This window comes from Mustela erminea, chromosome 7 (genome assembly GCF_009829155.1).
Source record: "Mustela erminea isolate mMusErm1 chromosome 7, mMusErm1.Pri, whole genome shotgun sequence".
Taxonomy (NCBI): domain Eukaryota; kingdom Metazoa; phylum Chordata; class Mammalia; order Carnivora; family Mustelidae; genus Mustela; species Mustela erminea.
Window position 1 is genome coordinate 89453538 of NC_045620.1, and position 18710 is coordinate 89472247.

The 18710-nt window shown below is 33.8% G+C and overlaps 1 protein-coding gene across 6 annotated transcripts in view; it reads left to right on the plus strand.

Moving 5' to 3' along the window:
• ZNF638 (zinc finger protein 638) overlaps window positions 1-18710 on the plus strand; it is an 80893-nt gene that overhangs the window by 45053 nt on the left and 17130 nt on the right. For all 6 annotated transcript variants that reach the window (XM_032352410.1, XM_032352415.1, XM_032352413.1 and 3 more), the window contains 10 exons: window positions 3075-3125; window positions 5016-5084; window positions 6236-6322; window positions 6594-6662; window positions 7026-7066; window positions 9044-9175; window positions 11011-11139; window positions 12477-12518; window positions 13187-13321; window positions 15136-15261. In XM_032352410.1, the coding sequence (XP_032208301.1) occupies window positions 3075-3125; window positions 5016-5084; window positions 6236-6322; window positions 6594-6662; window positions 7026-7066; window positions 9044-9175; window positions 11011-11139; window positions 12477-12518; window positions 13187-13321; window positions 15136-15261 (881 nt within the window). The remainder of the gene's footprint in view (window positions 1-3074; window positions 3126-5015; window positions 5085-6235; window positions 6323-6593; window positions 6663-7025; window positions 7067-9043; window positions 9176-11010; window positions 11140-12476; window positions 12519-13186; window positions 13322-15135; window positions 15262-18710) is intronic.

The window sequence follows — 18710 nt, forward strand, 5'->3', positions numbered from 1 at the left end:
GATGCTGGGAATTTAAAATGGTACAGATAAGAATATTGCAGGTTGGTTTGTTTTTTTTTCTCTTAAGTTTATTTATTTAAGTAATCTCTGCTCTCAGTGTGAGGCTCAAATCATAACCCCAGGATCAAAAGCTGCATATTTTATCGACTGAGCCAGCCAGGCGCCCTGAGTATTGCAGCTTTTTGGTTTTTTTAAACAAAATTAAGTGTGTTCTTACCATAGGACCCAGCAGTTACGCTCTTTGGGCATTTATCCTAGATGGATGAATTACATTTACACAAAACCTGTTCATGCAAAAACCTCTATATGCATGTTTTCACCTTTATTTATAGTAGCCAGAAACTGGGAACAGGGCAGATGTGCTTCAGTGGGTGAATGGTTAAACTGTGATGTATCTGTAGCATGGGATACTACTTGGCAATAAAAAGGCACAAATTATTGATAGATGAAACACTTGGATGGATTGCAGAGGAATTACGCTGAATGAAAAGAAAATATCAAAAAAATACAAGCTTTTTTTATACAGCATTGTAGAAATGATAAAGCTATAGAGTTAGAGAATAGACGAGTGGTTGTTGGGTTGAAGAGGAGGGAGACAAGTAGCTGTTGCTGTAATCCTTGTGAGGATGGAGCTGTTCTGTATTGTGATCAGTGGTCATAGCAGTCTACACATTTATGATAAAATTTTATAGCACTAACTATACATTAATGAGTATGTAAAACTGCGGAAATGTTGGTAGATTGTATTAGTTTTGTTTGTAACATAGTACGTAGTTATGCTAAATATTACCATTAGGGGAAACAGGGTGAAGCGTATGGTATTCTTCCCAATTATTTCTTACAACTTCTTGTGAATTTACAGTTATCTCAAAACAAGTTAAATGTTTTGAATGCTGATAAAGTGGTTATAATAAATTAAAGTTACAGAACAATTTTTCTTATGAACATTGATGTAAAACATTTTTTGCGGTAATACTTTTAAGTAAAATTTTAGCATGTAGAGGTGAGGAGCACATTAAGTGGATAGTAATGGTGTGCCCAAGAGGAGATCACATCAGAAATATAAAAGTGTTTCAAAATTAGAAAATCTTTTAAATTCAGTTCGCCATATTAAGTAGAGAAAAGGTAAATGCTAAGGATATTAGGAAAAATTCAACATCCGTTCCTAGCATCAAAAAAAAATTCTTAAAATAGGTAACTACCTTAATATAGTGTGTTTTATATTTATACACACACACACACACACACACACACACTTTTGCTTATATACATATGAACATATACATATATCAAGTCAAAAGCCAGCATAGGCTTAATAGTGAGAGTAGTAGAAGTGTTCTCATTAAGGTTAGGGACAAAAGAAGGGATACTCATCATTTCTGTGAAGTAGCTTAAATATTGTCCTAAAACTAACAGCCACTTGCCAGTGCAAGTCACGAGGCATAAAAATTGGAAAGTATGATTCAATATTATTATTTGCAAATGTGTATGTATGACAGAAAATGTAAGAGAGTCTACTGAAATGCCTTTAAATCTAACTAGCCACCTTAATTTTCTAAATTAATTTAGAGTTTCAGTTGCTTTATTATGTAGAAAGAATAACCACTTACATGTAATCTAATAAAATACTCTGTTTAAAATAATAAAAAGGGCGGGGGGCGCCTGGGTGGCTCAGTGGGTTTGAGCCTTTGACTCAGGTCATGATCCCAGGATCTTGGGATCGAGCCCCGCATCAGGCTCTCTGCTCATCGGGGAGCCTACTTCCTCCTCTCTCTCTTCCTGCCTGTCTGCCTACTTGTGATTTCTGTCAAATAAATAAATAAAATCTTAAAAAATAATAATAATAAATAAAAAGGGTAAAAACTATGAAAATTTTAAGCTACTATTGTAAGGCATAAAGAAATGCTATGTGGAAAACAGCTCATTCCTTGATAGAAAGCTTCTCACCATTATAATGTGTCTTTTTTTCTTATATTAAGATAAATGTTAGGAACCCAATAAAACTGCCAGTAAGATTCTTTTTTAATTTGAATATAGTTGATACAAACAATAAGATTTTTAAACTGTACAAGTTTATTATAAAGTTTATAAATAAAGAATTAACAGAATAGACAAAAATTCTGCAGAGGAAGTGTAATTAGGACAGATGAGCACCAACAGATACTAAAAGAAGTTACAGAGGTAAAGACTCAAAATAGTTTCATGTAGTTGTACAGCTAGACAAAAGATCAGTAGGACAGAGAGTTTCCAGAGGTATTTCCTAGAACATATGGAACATCAGTAAATAATTGTGGTAATATGTTAAATTATCCAGGAAAAGATCAATTACTCATTAAATTGCCTTGTCACTTTGTAAAAGTAAAGCATGTTAATAAAATAAATCACAGCGGATTGTAATTCACAAGGTGGTAATTAAAAGTACTGAAAGAAAATATGGAGAGTTTTTTTGTTTGGTTTTAATTGCAGAGCGAGGGCATCCTTCCCTTTTAGGAAAATACTTGATTACATAAAAAGTATTTTTACATAAGTATTTTGCATAACGTTTTAAAAAATTGTTACCTCTGTGCTATAGATGAATTTTCTTAATATGTAAAGCCCTCTTAATAAATAAGAAAACCTCAACAACCCAAAAGATAAATTGGCAAATATTAGAATAGCGGATCACAGAGAAAGATTTAGTGTTGAATTAAACATATGAAAGTCAACATAACTTTATTCCTGATTAAAGAAATAAAAATTAATCTGTACCAATGTCCATCTTAGATTGGAGTAATTAATAACTTCTCTTACATACTGTATGTGGAAATTGGAAGCCCCACTCTCATGTACTGTTTTTGGGAATATCAGTTGGTACAGTCTTCATGTAGAACAATTTAATATTGTTAAAATTGAAATCTTTTCCTTTCATCTCAGCAATTGCATGTCTCAGAATTTACCTATATAGTTCCACAAGCATACAAAGATGAGCGTAAGGATGTTTTTTTAGTGTTTCTTCAGTCATTGCCAGATTAGCTCTTTCCTAAGTCTAAATGATAGTATTCGTAATGTGTCATTGATAATGTTTTTCTTATTAGCCAAAACTGGACAAGCCAAGACATCTGGAGCCAAAGTCATTAAGACTTCAGGTATGTTTTTTACTAGAATTCTAGACCTATTAACTTTAAATTACTTAAGAAGTATATAACAGTTATCTTGGATTTCATGTGACAAAGTATGTTCTGGGTGTATACTAATTTTTTAAATTTATAGCCATCTAGGAATTCTGAGAAAGGAGACTTAGTAGGTAATGCTCCTTCTTTGTAGTAATTATCAAAATAAGATAATTTCCCTCTTTCTCTTTTATTGAGGTCTCTCTGGAAACTTTCTTTTATAAAATAGTTCAGATAACAAACAGCAGAATTATATTTCATTATCAGTTGTTATGGACTTCAGTGGGGTTTCTTGGTTGTTGTTTAACTCATAACCCTGAGATAAGACCTGAGCTGAGATCAGGAGTTGGACGCTTAACTGACTGAGCCAGCCAGATGCCCCTTCAGGATTTTAAAGTAATTATTTTTTCTCCTTCCTCTAGCATTATCCTTCCTACTTCTCATTTCTGCTAAATGCTTGTTCGTTTAGGGTCATCTTTTTAAGTCGATAGAAATCAATGTATTAAATTATCTTCTCTGTAATAGTAGAAAGGATGCAGCTTTGCATTGGTAAATAACCATTGTTAGTGGCAGATCCAGAATTTTCATAAAAGAGTTTCTTTGAAGCAGTAATCTGAAGGGGTCAGGGGAAGCTAGATATCTTGTTTTGAGGATGCATTTATTTAGTAAACAGTTTGGTATTACTTTGATAGTAAGTTTATGGGAATTCTGGTAGAGATTTGGGGGGAAATAGGTGTTAAAGCTGCTTAGCCACCCCTTAACTGTGCTGGGAAATTAATTCTCCATATTTTTTCCTTAAGCTCTGGTTCCCAGCTAGAAGTATTAAAGTGAATTGATGTATAAATACAGGGATAGTGAAAGAAATACTGAAAGGCCCTTTGGGCTCAGCTCATGTGACACAGCAGTGTGTTGAAACTTGGGGTTAACTAAGAAATGACTGGTTAGGTGATACTCTATAAAGGATTGGTATTAATCTTTTTGGGCAAAGGTTAGGGTCTATCTTTGATATAAAGGGTAAATTTGTAAACAGTTCAGTTGATTTTTACATGTCATTAGTTTTATTTGTATTATAATTTTTCAAAAGCATAGTCATGTTCTTAAAAGGATTCCTCAAGTAATTAAAGCAGTCACCACCCTTGTTTACAAATGGGCACATGTGCACAGAAATTGGTTCATGCCCCAAGACTTGACAATTTAATTTGGAATTCAGCTTGGATCTACTGGTAGTTTGATTCTGAGCTTTTTTCCTCATAGTGCAGCCTTAGTAGTTGTTAATGAGTCCTAAATTTCAGAGCTAACTCTGTTGCTCTCTGGTGATCTTTTCAATGACACTTTGATGATCACAGTCTTTATACATTATCTTTGAAAATAAGCAAGAGTAACAGATGTGTATGTACGAAGAAGGGTCAGAGCAATTTAAACAGTCTTGTTCACATAGAGCCCAGTAGGAATGAGTCAAAGTAGGCTTTATGTGGCTTAACCATGATTAAGGTGTTCTTGAATGCTTTTCAGTCAGCTGGGAGCCCCTAATTATAACTGTTTATGAAACATTAAAAGCATTATGGGACTGTTTTTATATCCTTGCAGTTAGTAATTCTTAGTTGGTCCACACATTCAGAGATTTATTTAACTTGCCTGAATGCTCTTTTTAAGTACCTCTCTGGGGAGGTGAATTCTTACTTTAGTGATACTTTTTTCTGAAGATATTATTGTCATTGCTTGATTTAGAAAGTGACCTGTGCCCCAAAGATAACATTTTATGTTTTGGATAAAATATGGTTTGTCACTCATATTCTTTAAGAGGTTATTTGGGGATTGTTGATACTAGTTAAATTAACCAATTTGACTACAACTTTTGTGATTTAGGGAAATCAGCGGGTTCTGTAAAGTCTGTGGTAACAGTAGCTGCTAAAGGTAAAGCTTCAATCAAAACAGGTAAGACTTTTGGGAAGAAGAGGATTAAGTTTGTTCTTAATCCTCCCTTGAAGAATATAATAAAGATACTATTATCAAAAGCAAGTTTGAAATTCATAAGATTTATAGTACTTAATAACAGCTTGAAAGGTTTAGTAGATACTTCTTTGATATTTTAAACCTGACACATAATGGGACTACTGTTTTTTGGTATGTTGGTCTTTGGCAGTGTGCCACTGCAGATTTTTGCAGAGGACATTTTTGACAGCTGTATAATTATAAACTGTTCTGCTACTTCCCCCTACAAATCTTTATTTTTCTCATTTTTTAGAGCTGTCGCTTCATATTACCTTCCCCAGCTTGTAAATTTTTCAGTTTGTTACTCCAAAAAATGTTCTTCTTTCCCTGTTAAAAGAATGTATTTCCTCCATAAAGAAAGAAATGTGACAGGGACGCCTGGGTGGCTCAGTTGGTTAGGCAGCTGCCTTCGGCTCAGGTCATGATCCCAGAGTCCTGGGATCGAGTCCCACATCGGGCTCCTTGCTCGGCAGGGAGCCTGCTTCTCCCTCTGCCTCTGCCTGCCATTCTGTCTGCCTGTGCTCGCTCTCTCTCCCTCTCTCTGACAAATAAATAAAATCTTTAAAAAAAAAAAGAAATGTGACATGTTGAAACTAACATGATCTGTTTATTAATATATAGGCTAATTTTGAAGAGCCTTTGTAGAAATGATTAAAAAAATTTTTTGTGTGATCATGACATGCTTCTGCCACATGGAAGATAAACCTGTGGCCCTTTAGTGGCCATCAACAAGATTGTATCATTTTAAATTTGGGGTATTTTAAAAATTTATTTATTTATTTGAGACAGAACGCACGAGCAGGAGGAGAGAGAGAAGCTTGTTAGTGGGGATCCCTGTGTGGGACTCAGTCCCAGAGTCCTGGGATCATGATCTGAGCCAAAGGCAGATACTTAACCAACTCAGCCACCCAGGCACCCCTTTAAATTTGCTTTTAATCTTACTGGTAAACAGACCTAAGTGGAAATAATAAATATATGGAAAAGAAACTGCCTTTACAATGAAGTTGGACCACATTTCTTATATATATGAGTATATAACATGCTAAATGATTGAACAGATCCTTGGAATAACTGTTCACTTCTACTTTTAAAAGCAAAATCTGGTGGAAAGAAGTCTTTGGAAGTCAAAAAAGCTGGCATTGTCAAAAACAAAGATGCCAATAAACCTGTGATTGTACCAGGTAAGCTCTAAAGGCTTTTGTTCGTTTAAGTGCTTTCTTTAGATCTCCTTGGTATACATTCGAGGTATATTTTGAAATTATTGCTTTAAAATCTTCAAAGGTATTGTTTTATTGATTTTCAGAGAAAAGCCTGTATTAGCTTTGACTTAAATCAGGTCAGTCTGAGGATACTTAGTGACAAAATAAGCAAATTTAAGTTCCTGTTTAGATTCATTAGTTTAATTATTTTAGCGTGTTTTTCTAGACTATTAAAGCAGACTGTTTCATGCAGAAAACTCTGAAATAAAGACCAGTATGGAAGTCAAAGCCACTGAAAATAGTGCTAAGGAAACTATTTCAGGTAGGTCAAAAAGGTTTTATTTTGTTCTCTTATGTTTAAAGATGGAAAATCAAATTTTAAGGAAACAAGATTTTTAGTTTTGTGTCTTATATACATGTATATTTTTTAAAATATCAGGCTCATACTAATGAAACTTAAAATATTATGATTCAGGTCACCACCCTCTTGATTTTTCTGAAATTTTGCTCTTACAAGAAATAAAATGAAATGTTATTTCTGTAGCTATTTCCTTCTTACATTTTGTAGTATTTTGTCATTTGTGTACATTTTCATGCAGCTACTATTTAATCCATTGTGGAAAAAGAGGGATCTTGGTAAATAAAATATATCTGCATGAATTCTTACCTTATTTTGTATCTTCAGAAGCTGCTGTGGAGTCCACAGAAAAAGAACCAGTTAACAAGGTCAGTTTTTATATTTTACTTACTATTTAAAAGCTTAGGAAACTTTGACACAATATATTTAACTTACTGTAAACCCACTAAAAAATTTACAGGATTTGGCATGGTGAAAAACCTGTCATTTGTGACGTCTTTTTTTTTTTTTTTCTTTTTTGAGTTTTATTGCTTCACCTTAAGTTTTTGTTTTTAAATAGAGAGATGGGGGAGGGGCAGAGGGAAAGGGAAGAATCTTAAGCTGGCTCCAGGTGGATCTCAGGACCCTAAGATCATGGCCTGAGCCTAAGTCCAGGGTTGGATTCTTAACCAATTGAGCCACCCAGACACCCCTGTCATTTGTGACTTTTTAGATAGAGTTTGAGTTGCAGAGTAAGTCATAAAAGTTAAAGTGCAGATGATCAATAAATGTACATTTTTTTTGTTGTTGTTGTTGTTTTTTAAAGATTTTATTTATTTATTTGTCAGAGAGAGAGAGAGAGTGAGAGCAAGCACAGGCAGACAGAGTGGAAGGCAGAGGCAGAGGGAGAAGCAGGCTCCCTGCGGAGCAAGGAGGCCGATGTGGGACTCGATCCCAGGACACTGGGATCATGACCTGAGCCGAAGGCAGCTGCTTAACCAACTGAGCCACCCAGGCGTCCCAATAAATGTACATGTTTTTGAGGTTTACCTTATACCAGGAAAAAAAGTTTAGGCCAAAATTGGTTTTTGAGTAGAAAAGCAGTTTGTTAAATTAAACCCAGTAAAATTTTGTGAAATCTGTTTTCTTTTTTCTTAGAGGCAAGTGGGAGATAAATTAATATTTAGAATACCAGTTCTCTGTGTTTTTAGAATAGTGAGTAGGATTTGAAGTTTCATTTGAAAGGCAGAAAGTTCACATTACTGTTTTTTTTGTGGTTCATCTGTGATTTTGACTATTAATATCTTGTTAATTTAATTTATATTTTGCTGGTTAAGATCTTGAGATCATTCAAGTGCTAAACAGTAAGTTTATTTTTGACTGATAGATGCATTCTTCAAGAAGTCACTAAGTAGTATGTCTTAACTATTTTGTTTTAGGAAGAATATTTTAAAGCACAAATAGATTGACTTAAAGCACTTACAAAGGAACCATTTATGAACACAGTTGACATGGTAGTTGAAAATCATTCTCAACTGATTTGTGAAAATTACAACTTCCTGGTTCTCCCCATCCCTATCCCCCACTTTTTTTTTTTTTCTAAAAGAAAAGTCACAGGTTGTCCAGTTTACTCTAGTACACCTTTGGGGATTTTTCTCAAAATTTACTAGAAGGAAAAATTGGCATTGATGAGCGTCCTCTTGAAGAATAGATCTGAAAGAAAAGAAGACAGAAGTGAAAGTATTTACTTTGTAGTGGGAATTGGGTTATAGGAAAGGGTTTCTAAGGCACTAGGGAAACTTTTTAATTTTACCTAAAAGATTATTTTATTCAGCAAGATGAAAAGCTATGTTCTGTTTTGGAGCTTGGGGATGTTCGTTTCGCATAGCACAGGAATGGCAGCCGTGCATGAAGGAGTTGTCAGAGACAAACTGGTGTTTTTCAGCTTGCACTTTAAAAATAAATAGACTTGCATTTTTATTATTTTATTTTTACTTTTTATTTTTATTATTTTATTTTTGTAAATAATCTCCTTACCTAGTTGTGGGGCTTGAACTCATACCAAGATCAAGAGTCGCATGCATCCCTGATTGAGCCAGCCAGGTGCCCGGTTAAACTTGTGTTTTTAAGCAGTGGTTGAAAAAGAGAACGAAAAGCCTTGATATGACTGAAATTATGCTGTGTACTTAAAGAGAGGAAATTTGCATTTTCTTTTGTTTTGAGGTTCAGACCGGCCTTCTTAATTGATAAGGTTTAGTATTAAATGCAGTTTAAATACTAACATACCATGATCTGCCGCATAAACTTAAGTAAATATAAAAGCAGTTAAAGAAATTTGAATGTCAACTCTTAAATTTGTTTTGAAGGAAACAGAGGAAATGTGTGTGGTACTTATTTCTAATTTGCCTAATAAAGGATATTCTATAGAAGAAGTTTACAACCTAGTAAAACCATTTGGTGGTTTAAAGGATATTTTGATTTTATCATCTCATAAAAAGGTAAGCGTTGATAATAGCTGTTCATATTGTCTGAAGCACATTTTGAAAAACATTAAGTTCAAAAAACTAAAAAGAAAGGTTTTTAAAAAGGAGCACCTCAAAATAATTAAGCCATTCAAGCTAAGGGATTTGTAAAGTATAAAACATCCCGTATTTTAGTGTTATTCTGAACTGACCTAGTTTTAACGATGGGGAGGTTGGCTTACTAAATGTGTCAAAATTTTGCTCAGAATTTTAGTCTAAAGAAATGTTTTATATCTTCAATATATTAATACAGAGTTTTATAACAACTTACAAGCTTTGTAGCACTTTTTTATTAGTATTCCTTCTGTTTTACCAATTGCACTCAAATGGGAAGTAACCATTCTCAGATAGAGATGTGGTCAGTACTTAGAATAACCTAGGTTATCTGTGTGTTTTACATTTTCAGTAATAAGTACATACTGCTTTTGTAATTAAAAAAACAAACAAACAAAACACTATATTAATACAGACAACTTGTGGAAGGTATCTTATAGGGAGTGAGATTTCAGGAAAGTTTAAATAATGGAACCACGATTCTGGTGGCTGATAGTAGTGTTCTTACGTTAGAAAGGGATTGGGGATCACTAGAGAGCATTGAGTAGGATATATGTTTGCTGGTAGCCAGAGCCAGTGTGCTTCAGAAAACAGAGTAGAAGAAGAGAGTGAATATGAGTGAGTTAAATGCAGTTTCACATAATGTTAAAAGTAGATTATTTGAATGGTTGAATGACTTCATAAATTACTAAAAAACCAATGAATTCTACACCTATACTGGTGAACTTTATGATATGTAAATTATATTTCATTAAAGCTGTTTTTATTTAGAGACGAGAATAAAAATAAATTTTTTTATAAAATAATTTTTTTTATGTGACAGTACATTGAAATAGGGGGAAATTGTGGGAATTTGGAAGTGAGTAATTCAGATTCATACCAAAGAATAAGTAGATACATTAAATATGAAATCAGATACAGAAAATGTAGATTATTATCTGTCCAATTTTGATTAGAGTTGAGTAGAATTACTATTTAGAGATTTAATACTTTTCCAGATATTATGTGGAAAAATGCCAGATTCAATCATATAAGCAAAATTAATATAAAGCAAGATGCAAATTAAAGTTAAAAATATTTATGTAAAAGGGAAACAAAAGATTCATACCCTGATTACACTATAAAATGTTAAAAGTTCAATAAATAAATTGAAAGATTACACAAATAGATAATTCCTTTAGAAAAATTATAACTATGATCAAATATATGGAAGATTTCTGCCCCACTATCAACACAGAGAAGAATGTTCAACTATTTGTTTACCCAGGGATGAAAATTAAAACCAAAATGTATGGCACTATAATTTTATAATTAGGAAAACAAAATTAAAAATAACTTGGTAATCATTACACATTTCTTTGGTTCTTTCAATTCTCATACTTCTCATATTTTATCAGTCATTAAATTTATTTATTTAAATATTTATTAAAACCTGCTATATGCTCGATACTGCTGTAGGTACTAAGACTACAATGATGAATAAGATAAATAAGATTTTCCTTATTTCCTTCCTAGATTTTCTAGTAAATGTCATTTACTAGAATGTCCTCTCTTATTTCTCTTTAGTATTGCCTTGTGAGTCCATTCATTCATTATTACTTCCTTATGGTTGTAATACTTTGAGTCTGTTGGCCTCACTTTCTGAAGATGCATTATCTTAATGTTTACTAAATTATTTGACTCTTAGTATTAAATCTTTTCAAGAAAAAGTAACTTAAAGACATATTTTTTTGTTCTTGTACTTTTTATTTTAAAAGATATTTATGGAAATAAATAGAAAATCTGCAGAATCTATGATAAAATTTTATACCTGCTTCCCAATATCAATGGATGGAAATCAACTCTCAATAAGTATGGTTCCTGAAAACATGAATATAAAAGATGAGGTAAATAATAGACTTAGCATGATTTTTACTAGAATATTATAAAATTTTTGGATCGGGTTTATTGTAGTTGGTTATATGCTCTAGCTTGTTTCTTTGGGTTACATGTTCTCTCTGAGTGATTGAGAAAAAGCTTCTTCCTGTCTCTTCACAGTCTCCTGTCCCAGTGGTTGAGAATTACTTCCATATTGAGGGAATCTAATCCCTCATGTATGTCAGAGTGGGAAAAAAGTTGAAAACTACTATCTGTAGACAACTCTGTATTCTTATTTTACTGCTCTTATCTGTCCTCCAAACTGGGATGTTATCTTTAATTTTTCTCTGTTTTCTCACAGCCATCCATCACTAGGTCTTGTATAATTTAAGTCATAAACATTTCTGTAGTTTGTTCCCCCTTTATCCCATCCATTATTGCTTTGTTTCTTGAAAACTCCCAACTAAAGTAGTTCTTTATGTCTCCTACCTTTAGTTTTGTCTCCCTCAAAATCTTTCTCCATGAAGTAATGAGACTGACATAGAATATAAATCTGTTCAAAGTCAACTGATTCAGAAACCCTTCACTGTTTCTTTGTGGCACACAAACATTTATTATCAACTGTTTATTATCAACTAAGAGGCATGAAGCAGTTTTTAGAATCTCTAGAGGAAGGTGGAAATGCGTGTTATTTGAGAAAGCCTTCCATTGCGAATCACTCTGATGTAATGGTAGAGTTGTTTTATATGTGTCAGTATTGTTGAAAAGAAAAAAAAAGTTTAAGAACCAGAATCTTGTAAGATAAAGTTCCTTTCCTATACAGGTAAGCCATCCATTAGCTAGCCCTTCCTTTCCCAGCTCTGACATTTTTGTCTCAGGCTACTCTTAGCCTTCTTTGTAGTCAACAGTACTAAATAACTGTACATTTAATACTCTATGTTGTTTTGTGGTGGGTTTTTTGTCTTTTTTTTTTTTTTTGCAAGCCTACATTTCTGTTCTTCCTCATCCCCTACTTTGCTTAGTTAACTTTTTGTTTTATAATTTGAATTCTCTAATTGTCTGCTAAATTAAATCTCTTATTCCTTATATATGAATTTGAATGTCCTCCCCCTAATAAAACCTTATTAATCTTTAATGTACTTAAGGCAATGGGAAGAATTAAAGTGTATTAAGGTGGAACTTGAATAATTTGTTCAGGAAGAAGGAAGGATTTTTAGAAGGAACAAAACTTCTGCTGACTTCTCATTTTATGAAACAGCGTTTAATTCTTATTCATATAGGTTAGGTTATTATAAACCCTGAATAAATAAATATATGTATGGGGAAGACTTACATCTTCCTCCTTTCCTGTGTTTTGCCTTTCTAGGAAGCTATATTTACAACCTTGATTAAAGAAAATGACCCAGAGGTAAGTTTTGCAGTTAAATGCTTTTGTACACTTGTTTAACTGATGGAAACATGGGTTATTCACCTGTTAGAAATAAAAGAAAACCTTACTGCTCATTTTAAAACATTGAAGTGATGGTGAGGGCATGTGATATATAATGAGCACTGGGTGTTAAATGCAACTGATGAATCACTGAACTCTTCCTCTGATACATTAATACATTATATGTTATATGTATATGATATATGTATATGTATATGATAACATATAATACATTATATGTTAATTAATTGAATTTAAATTGAAAAAATAAAATATTGGGGGTGATGAAAGTGTCCGATGGATCTTCTCTTGGTAAAATAAGAAGTAAAGGATCGTGGTAATCCCTAAGGTGAAATATTTTCTAGATACTGGAGCTATATTAAGTAGCTTAGTTACAAAGTGTTTTAGGTAAATACTGTGCTGATAGAAGAAGGATTATACTTCTTGTTTGAGTATATCGTTTCATTGATCACTCAAATCTAAAACTAAGATCTCCCTGTCTTCACTCACATAGTCATTTTCTTACTCTTGGGAGAGGGTATCATCTGACCTCTGAAAAATTAAATTACTGTTAATCTGTGTTTATAGTTTGATACTTGAGCTGTGTTTCTCTTTTTCTGTGCTGTCTCTTAAAAAAAAAATTACAGGCAAATACAGATAAAATTTACGATCGATTTGTACATCTTGATAATTTACCGGAAGATGGGCTTCAGTGTGTGCTTTGTGTTGGACTTCAGTTTGGAAAAGTGGCTCACCACGTATTCATGAGTAATAAAAACAAGGTAACAAGGTCCCTCCTGGTTTAGCTATATGTTCTGTAGAGAATATATGACTGAACCCTGTACTCTTCAGGTTTGTGACTTTTAATCTGTCTTCTGAGCTGAAACACCTATAAAATATCATTTCTTAGCAGAACTATGATAGGTCAGCGTATTTTCTCTTGGGCTGTAATAAAAAGAAAGAGATGATGACTTTCTCCTCAGAACTCTTAGTGTGTTTTTGTTTTGTTTTGCTTTTTAAGATTCATTCATTTATTTATTTATTCATTTTGAGAGAGAGAGCGAGTGAGCACAGAGGGAGAATCTCAAGCAGACTCCCTGCTGAGGGGGAAGCCTGGCATAAGGCTTGATACCACAACCCTGAGATCATGATGTGAGCTGAAATCAAGAGACACTTAACCAGCTACTCAGGTGCCCCAAAACTCCTAGTTTTAATGGAAATAAAACTTGCACAAGGGAGAATGGTAGTATGTGCAAAGAACATTATCTTACGGGAAAGTTTAAACGTGAGTTCATCTAGCCTTTACTGCCTTTGTGACCTTGGCTTAGTTGATTTACACTTTTAGTTAGTTCTTACTTATAAAATGAAAAAAGGTGTTACCAGATACTTTCCAAGTTACTTCCAGCCGTAAAGCACATAGAGAGTTAGCTCTTTTTGTTTCATTATATGGAAAGAAGTACAAAGTGATCATCCCTTAGGGGTTTTGTTCTTCCTTAAAAGAAATTGTTAATCTGTTTATATTTGTTGTTCCCTCTGTGTTTAATATTTAATTCAGATACTTGTCTAGTAAAATTAGATTTTGAGCAACCATGTATTACCTAGGAAGGTAGGATTTTTTATCAAAGTTGACAGTGTTTGCTTCAGAACTGATTCACCAAAGGTAGATACTAATTTCTTTGACATACTTCTAACTGCTCCATAGAGCATGTTTGATACTTTAGAAATAGTGTGACACAGGAGGGAAGGGAGAAGACAGGTGGTCTAAGGAATTTTGAACTTTTACTTTAGATATGTTTAATCCTCTGGTAGTTATTTTTTTAATTTCTTAAAAATACCTATCATACTCTCCTGTTTTGCCTGGACTTTGGAACATTTTAAGGATTGCTTTTTCTTGTTTCCTTTGAAATGAAGATTACCTTTGTAATCACACTTGAAGTCTGGAAGAAAAATTTATCTATTCTTCAGAAAAATTAAAGAATGTTTTTATTGTGCTAAAATACATGTAATTAAATTTACTGTTTTAACTATGTTAAATGTCCATGCACTGGCATTGAGTATATTCATGTTGTTATACAACTGTCACCACAGTCCATCTCCAGAACTTTTATCTTTTCAAACTGAAACTCCCTGTACATTAAACACCAATTCCTCTGTACCTCTCTTCCTAGCCCCTGACAACTAACGTTCTACCACTCTACTTCCCTCTCTATGAATTTGACTACTCCAGCGGTTTCTTATAAATGGAATCATAAATATTTGATCTTTTTTGGTTGGCTTATTGCACTTAGTTTAATATCTTCCAGCATATATTGTAACATATGTCAGAATTACATTCCTTTTTGGAGCTGAATAATAATCCATTGTTTGCATATGCTCATTTTGTTTATCTGCTTGTCCATTGATATTTTGTCTGCTCTACCTTTTGAGTATTGTGAATAGCACTGGTATGAGCATGAGTTTATAAATGTCTATTTGATTTCCTGCTTACAGTTCTTTGGGGTACTACCACATAGTGGGCTTCCTGGATCATATGGTAATTCTACTTTAGTTTTTTGTGGAACTATTTAATATATATATTTTTTAATCTTCTCCAAAGGCAATTCTTCAGTTAGATAGCCCTGAATCTGCTCAGTCAATGTATAGCTTTCTGAAACAAAATCCACAGAACATAGGTGACCATGTATTGACCTGCACATTATCTCCAAAAATGGACTCATCAGAGGTAAGATGAATTTCTGTCAACTTTTGTGCTTTTAGAAAATGAAGAAAGTATAAAGGTCACTCTTCCAAAGCTAGAACATGTACTCAGAAGGAAATTTCAAGAATTAGAGAGTAGCTAAACTGGTATTGAGTTTAGATATTCTTTCTTTTAGAAATTTGTGTTGCAGTCACTACTACAATTTTCATGATTTATGGAACAGTGTAAATTTGTCTAAATTACAATAAATTGAATAATCTTGAAAAAGATAGCATATTCATTCTGAAACCTGTTATGAAAATATGTATAGAATGATTCCATATATGTAACATGATCATGATTCTCTCCAGAGTGCAGAATCTACTTTGAGTCCATTTTGGCTGCCTCCAGATAGAAAGAAGTTTACTTATTCTTTTCTTTATTATAAACTCTTGTATAAGACTTAAGAGTTTACAGATTATTGGGCTACACAGTAATAATAATACATGTAAGAAAACTCTTAGTAATCCACTTTTGAAAGAGTTAAATTCAGACTCAGTTGTTTCCTCTAATAGTTTCATTGTATCTCCATAACAGGAGGTAAATAATGGGGCCTATATTTGGTATCTGCATGTTTTTTGTTTATTAATATGCTAAAAATCTTGTGCTAGCTCAAGATAAAGAAAATTCCACTGTCTAAAATCAAATTAGAGCATCTATAAGTAAATGCATCATGGTAGGTACTGATTTTTTTTTTTTTAAGATTTGTTTATTTTAGAGGAAGAGAATGAAAGGGTTGAGGGTGAGTAAGAGAAAATCCTCAGGTTGACTCCCTGCTGAGCACAGAGCCCAGCATGGGGCTCCATTTCATGGCCCTGAGATTTTGACCTGAGCAGAAAACTAGAGTCATACCCAACTGAGCCACCCAGCGCCCCATGATAGGTACTGATTTCAGCACAAATTTGAGTAGCTTGTTTAACCTGATAATTTCAGAAAAAATTTGGAAGTTCTTAGCAAGTTTCCCTCAGCAATACATGGTATTTTTAAAAATTTTGTGTTTTGATATTTTGAAGTTATTACTTTATTCAGAATTATGGGGAGCAGTGATGATACAGAAATTTTTCTTCTAAAAATACAGTCCCAAATTTTTAGACTTAAAGAAAATGAAACAAGTGATTATAGAAAACATCTGCCTGAATGATACTTTACTTCCCAAGCTTTTACTTGGAACCTTATTCTTACAGCTTATTAAATTGAAAAACACACTGTTTTACTGTAGAGTTAGCCCCACACCTGATGAGGTAGCCTCATAATCTTGAACATGTCATATAGTGTCCATTATATTCATTTAACAAATGATAAATTGATGGCTATGGCAGGTAGACTAATTTCAAGGTATTATAATGGTCTGTATGAGAAGTAGTTAATGCCTAAGCTAGACTAGGAAATGGAAATAAATTCTGTCCCCCAATTTTTTAAATAATTTTTTAATTACGGTTTTTAATTGACCATGTTTATAATGAGCTAATTTATTACCATCCTTGTATTATTCTTTGACACCCCCCCATTCTTTTTTTTTTTTTTTTTTAAGATTTTATTTATTTATTTGACAGACAGAGATGACAAGCAGGCAGAGACCTGTATTAGGTTTTTTGTTTGTTTTAAGATTTTATTTTTAATAAATCTCTACACACCCAGTATGGGGCTCAAACTCACACACCTGAGATGAAGAGTTGCATGCTCTACCTACTGAGCCAGTCAGGTGCCCCTTAAACTGTATTGTTAAGGAGAAGGCTGATACTTTTTTTTTTTTTTTTTTTAAGATTTTATTTATTTGAGAGAGGGTGAGAGAGAGAGAGAACACAAGCAGGGGTAGGGGTAGTGGCAGAGGCAGAGGGAGAAGCAAGCTCCCCATTAAGCAGGGAGCCTGATACGGGGCTTGATCCCAGGACCCTGGCCTCCTGACATGAGCTCAAGGCAGATGCTTAACCGACTGAGCCAGCCAGGTACCCCAAGAAGGCTGAGTCTAATCATACCATTATGTATTTTTTTTTTCTTTTGAAAACTTCTAGCATTTATTGATTGGTTCATTAAATACCTGTGTAATTCCTTTTCGGTGGCAGCTCTGTTTTAGACATTGGACTACATTGATAAACAGAGGAGTTGATATCCTAATCCTCAAGGAGCTTATACTTTAGCAAAGATAGACTATAAAAAGATTATACATGTACACACACTCAATGTCAGGTGGTTAAGAAATGCTATGAAGTGTTATGGAGACCAGTCAAGATAAAAGGGTAGCCAGTAATGGATTGGGGGGAATGTTTATTTTACAGTGGCAGGGATAGTCCCTCTGAGGAATAGTTATTTGAGACCTGAACAAAGTAAAGAGAGGAGGTGTTTTTTTTTTTTTAAGATTTTGTTTATTTATTTATTTGACAGAGATCCCAAGTAGGCAGAGAGGCAGGCAGAGAGAGAGGTGGAAGCAGGCTCCCTGCCGAGCAGAGAGCCGGATGTGGGGCTCTATCCCAGGACTCTGGGATCATGACCTGAGCCGAAGGCAGGGGCTTTAACCCACTGAGCCACCCAGGCACCCCGAGAGAGGAGGTTTTTAAACTGAAGGGCAATGAAACACATTATTCAATTAAAAGGAGAGGAGGTTTTTAAACTGAAGGGCAAGTGTTAAGTCCTTAAGGACAAATTGGATGATTCAGAAACTCCAGGCAGGATCAGTATGGCTAGCCCAGTGAGCAAGGTTTTATCTTGGTTTGGGACTTATTCATATATCCTGCTTTAGAGCACTCAGTGAATTTATAAAGATTAGTGTGTTCCTTCACCTGAAAAAGATCTTTCTCTTATTATTTCTTTGATTATTTCTTCTTTTTAAATTTTAATGTTCTTTGTGGAAGTAGCACCTATACTGATTTTGTGGAGTATTTCATTGTCTGAAATATCTTTAGTCCATTTTGTATTTTTACCTTACTCTCTGTTGTGCATTTGTTTTTCTCTTTATGAATAAGGAAGCAAGTTAGCTAATACAGGTATCTGATACAGATTTCCTCCGCTGTCATGCAGGCTGCTCTCCTCCCCCCATAAGCTTTTCCCATGAATGGGAAGACTGCTTGTAAATACTATGGATGGGGCTTATCAACTATCATCTTTAACTTTGGTTACGTGTCATTAGAGTGTAGAATGAATACCCAAGAAAATGCCCCAATAAAGAAGGCCTTTACTCTGGGACTCCCATTACCTACACCAGAAATCCTTTCTAAGCACATTATTCAACTTTCTTTAAAGTATAATTTTCAGTTTTTAATATATCTAAAGAAAGGTAATTCTAACTCAGAGCACATGATTCGCAGAGAAGCAACCTACAGCTGATATATGTAAGCTCTAAGGAACAGATAGTTTTTGCTGTTTTGTTCACTGATATGTCCAGGGTCTAGACCTATGCTTGGTACATAGGCATTGAAGTTTAATTCTGCTTCTGTTTT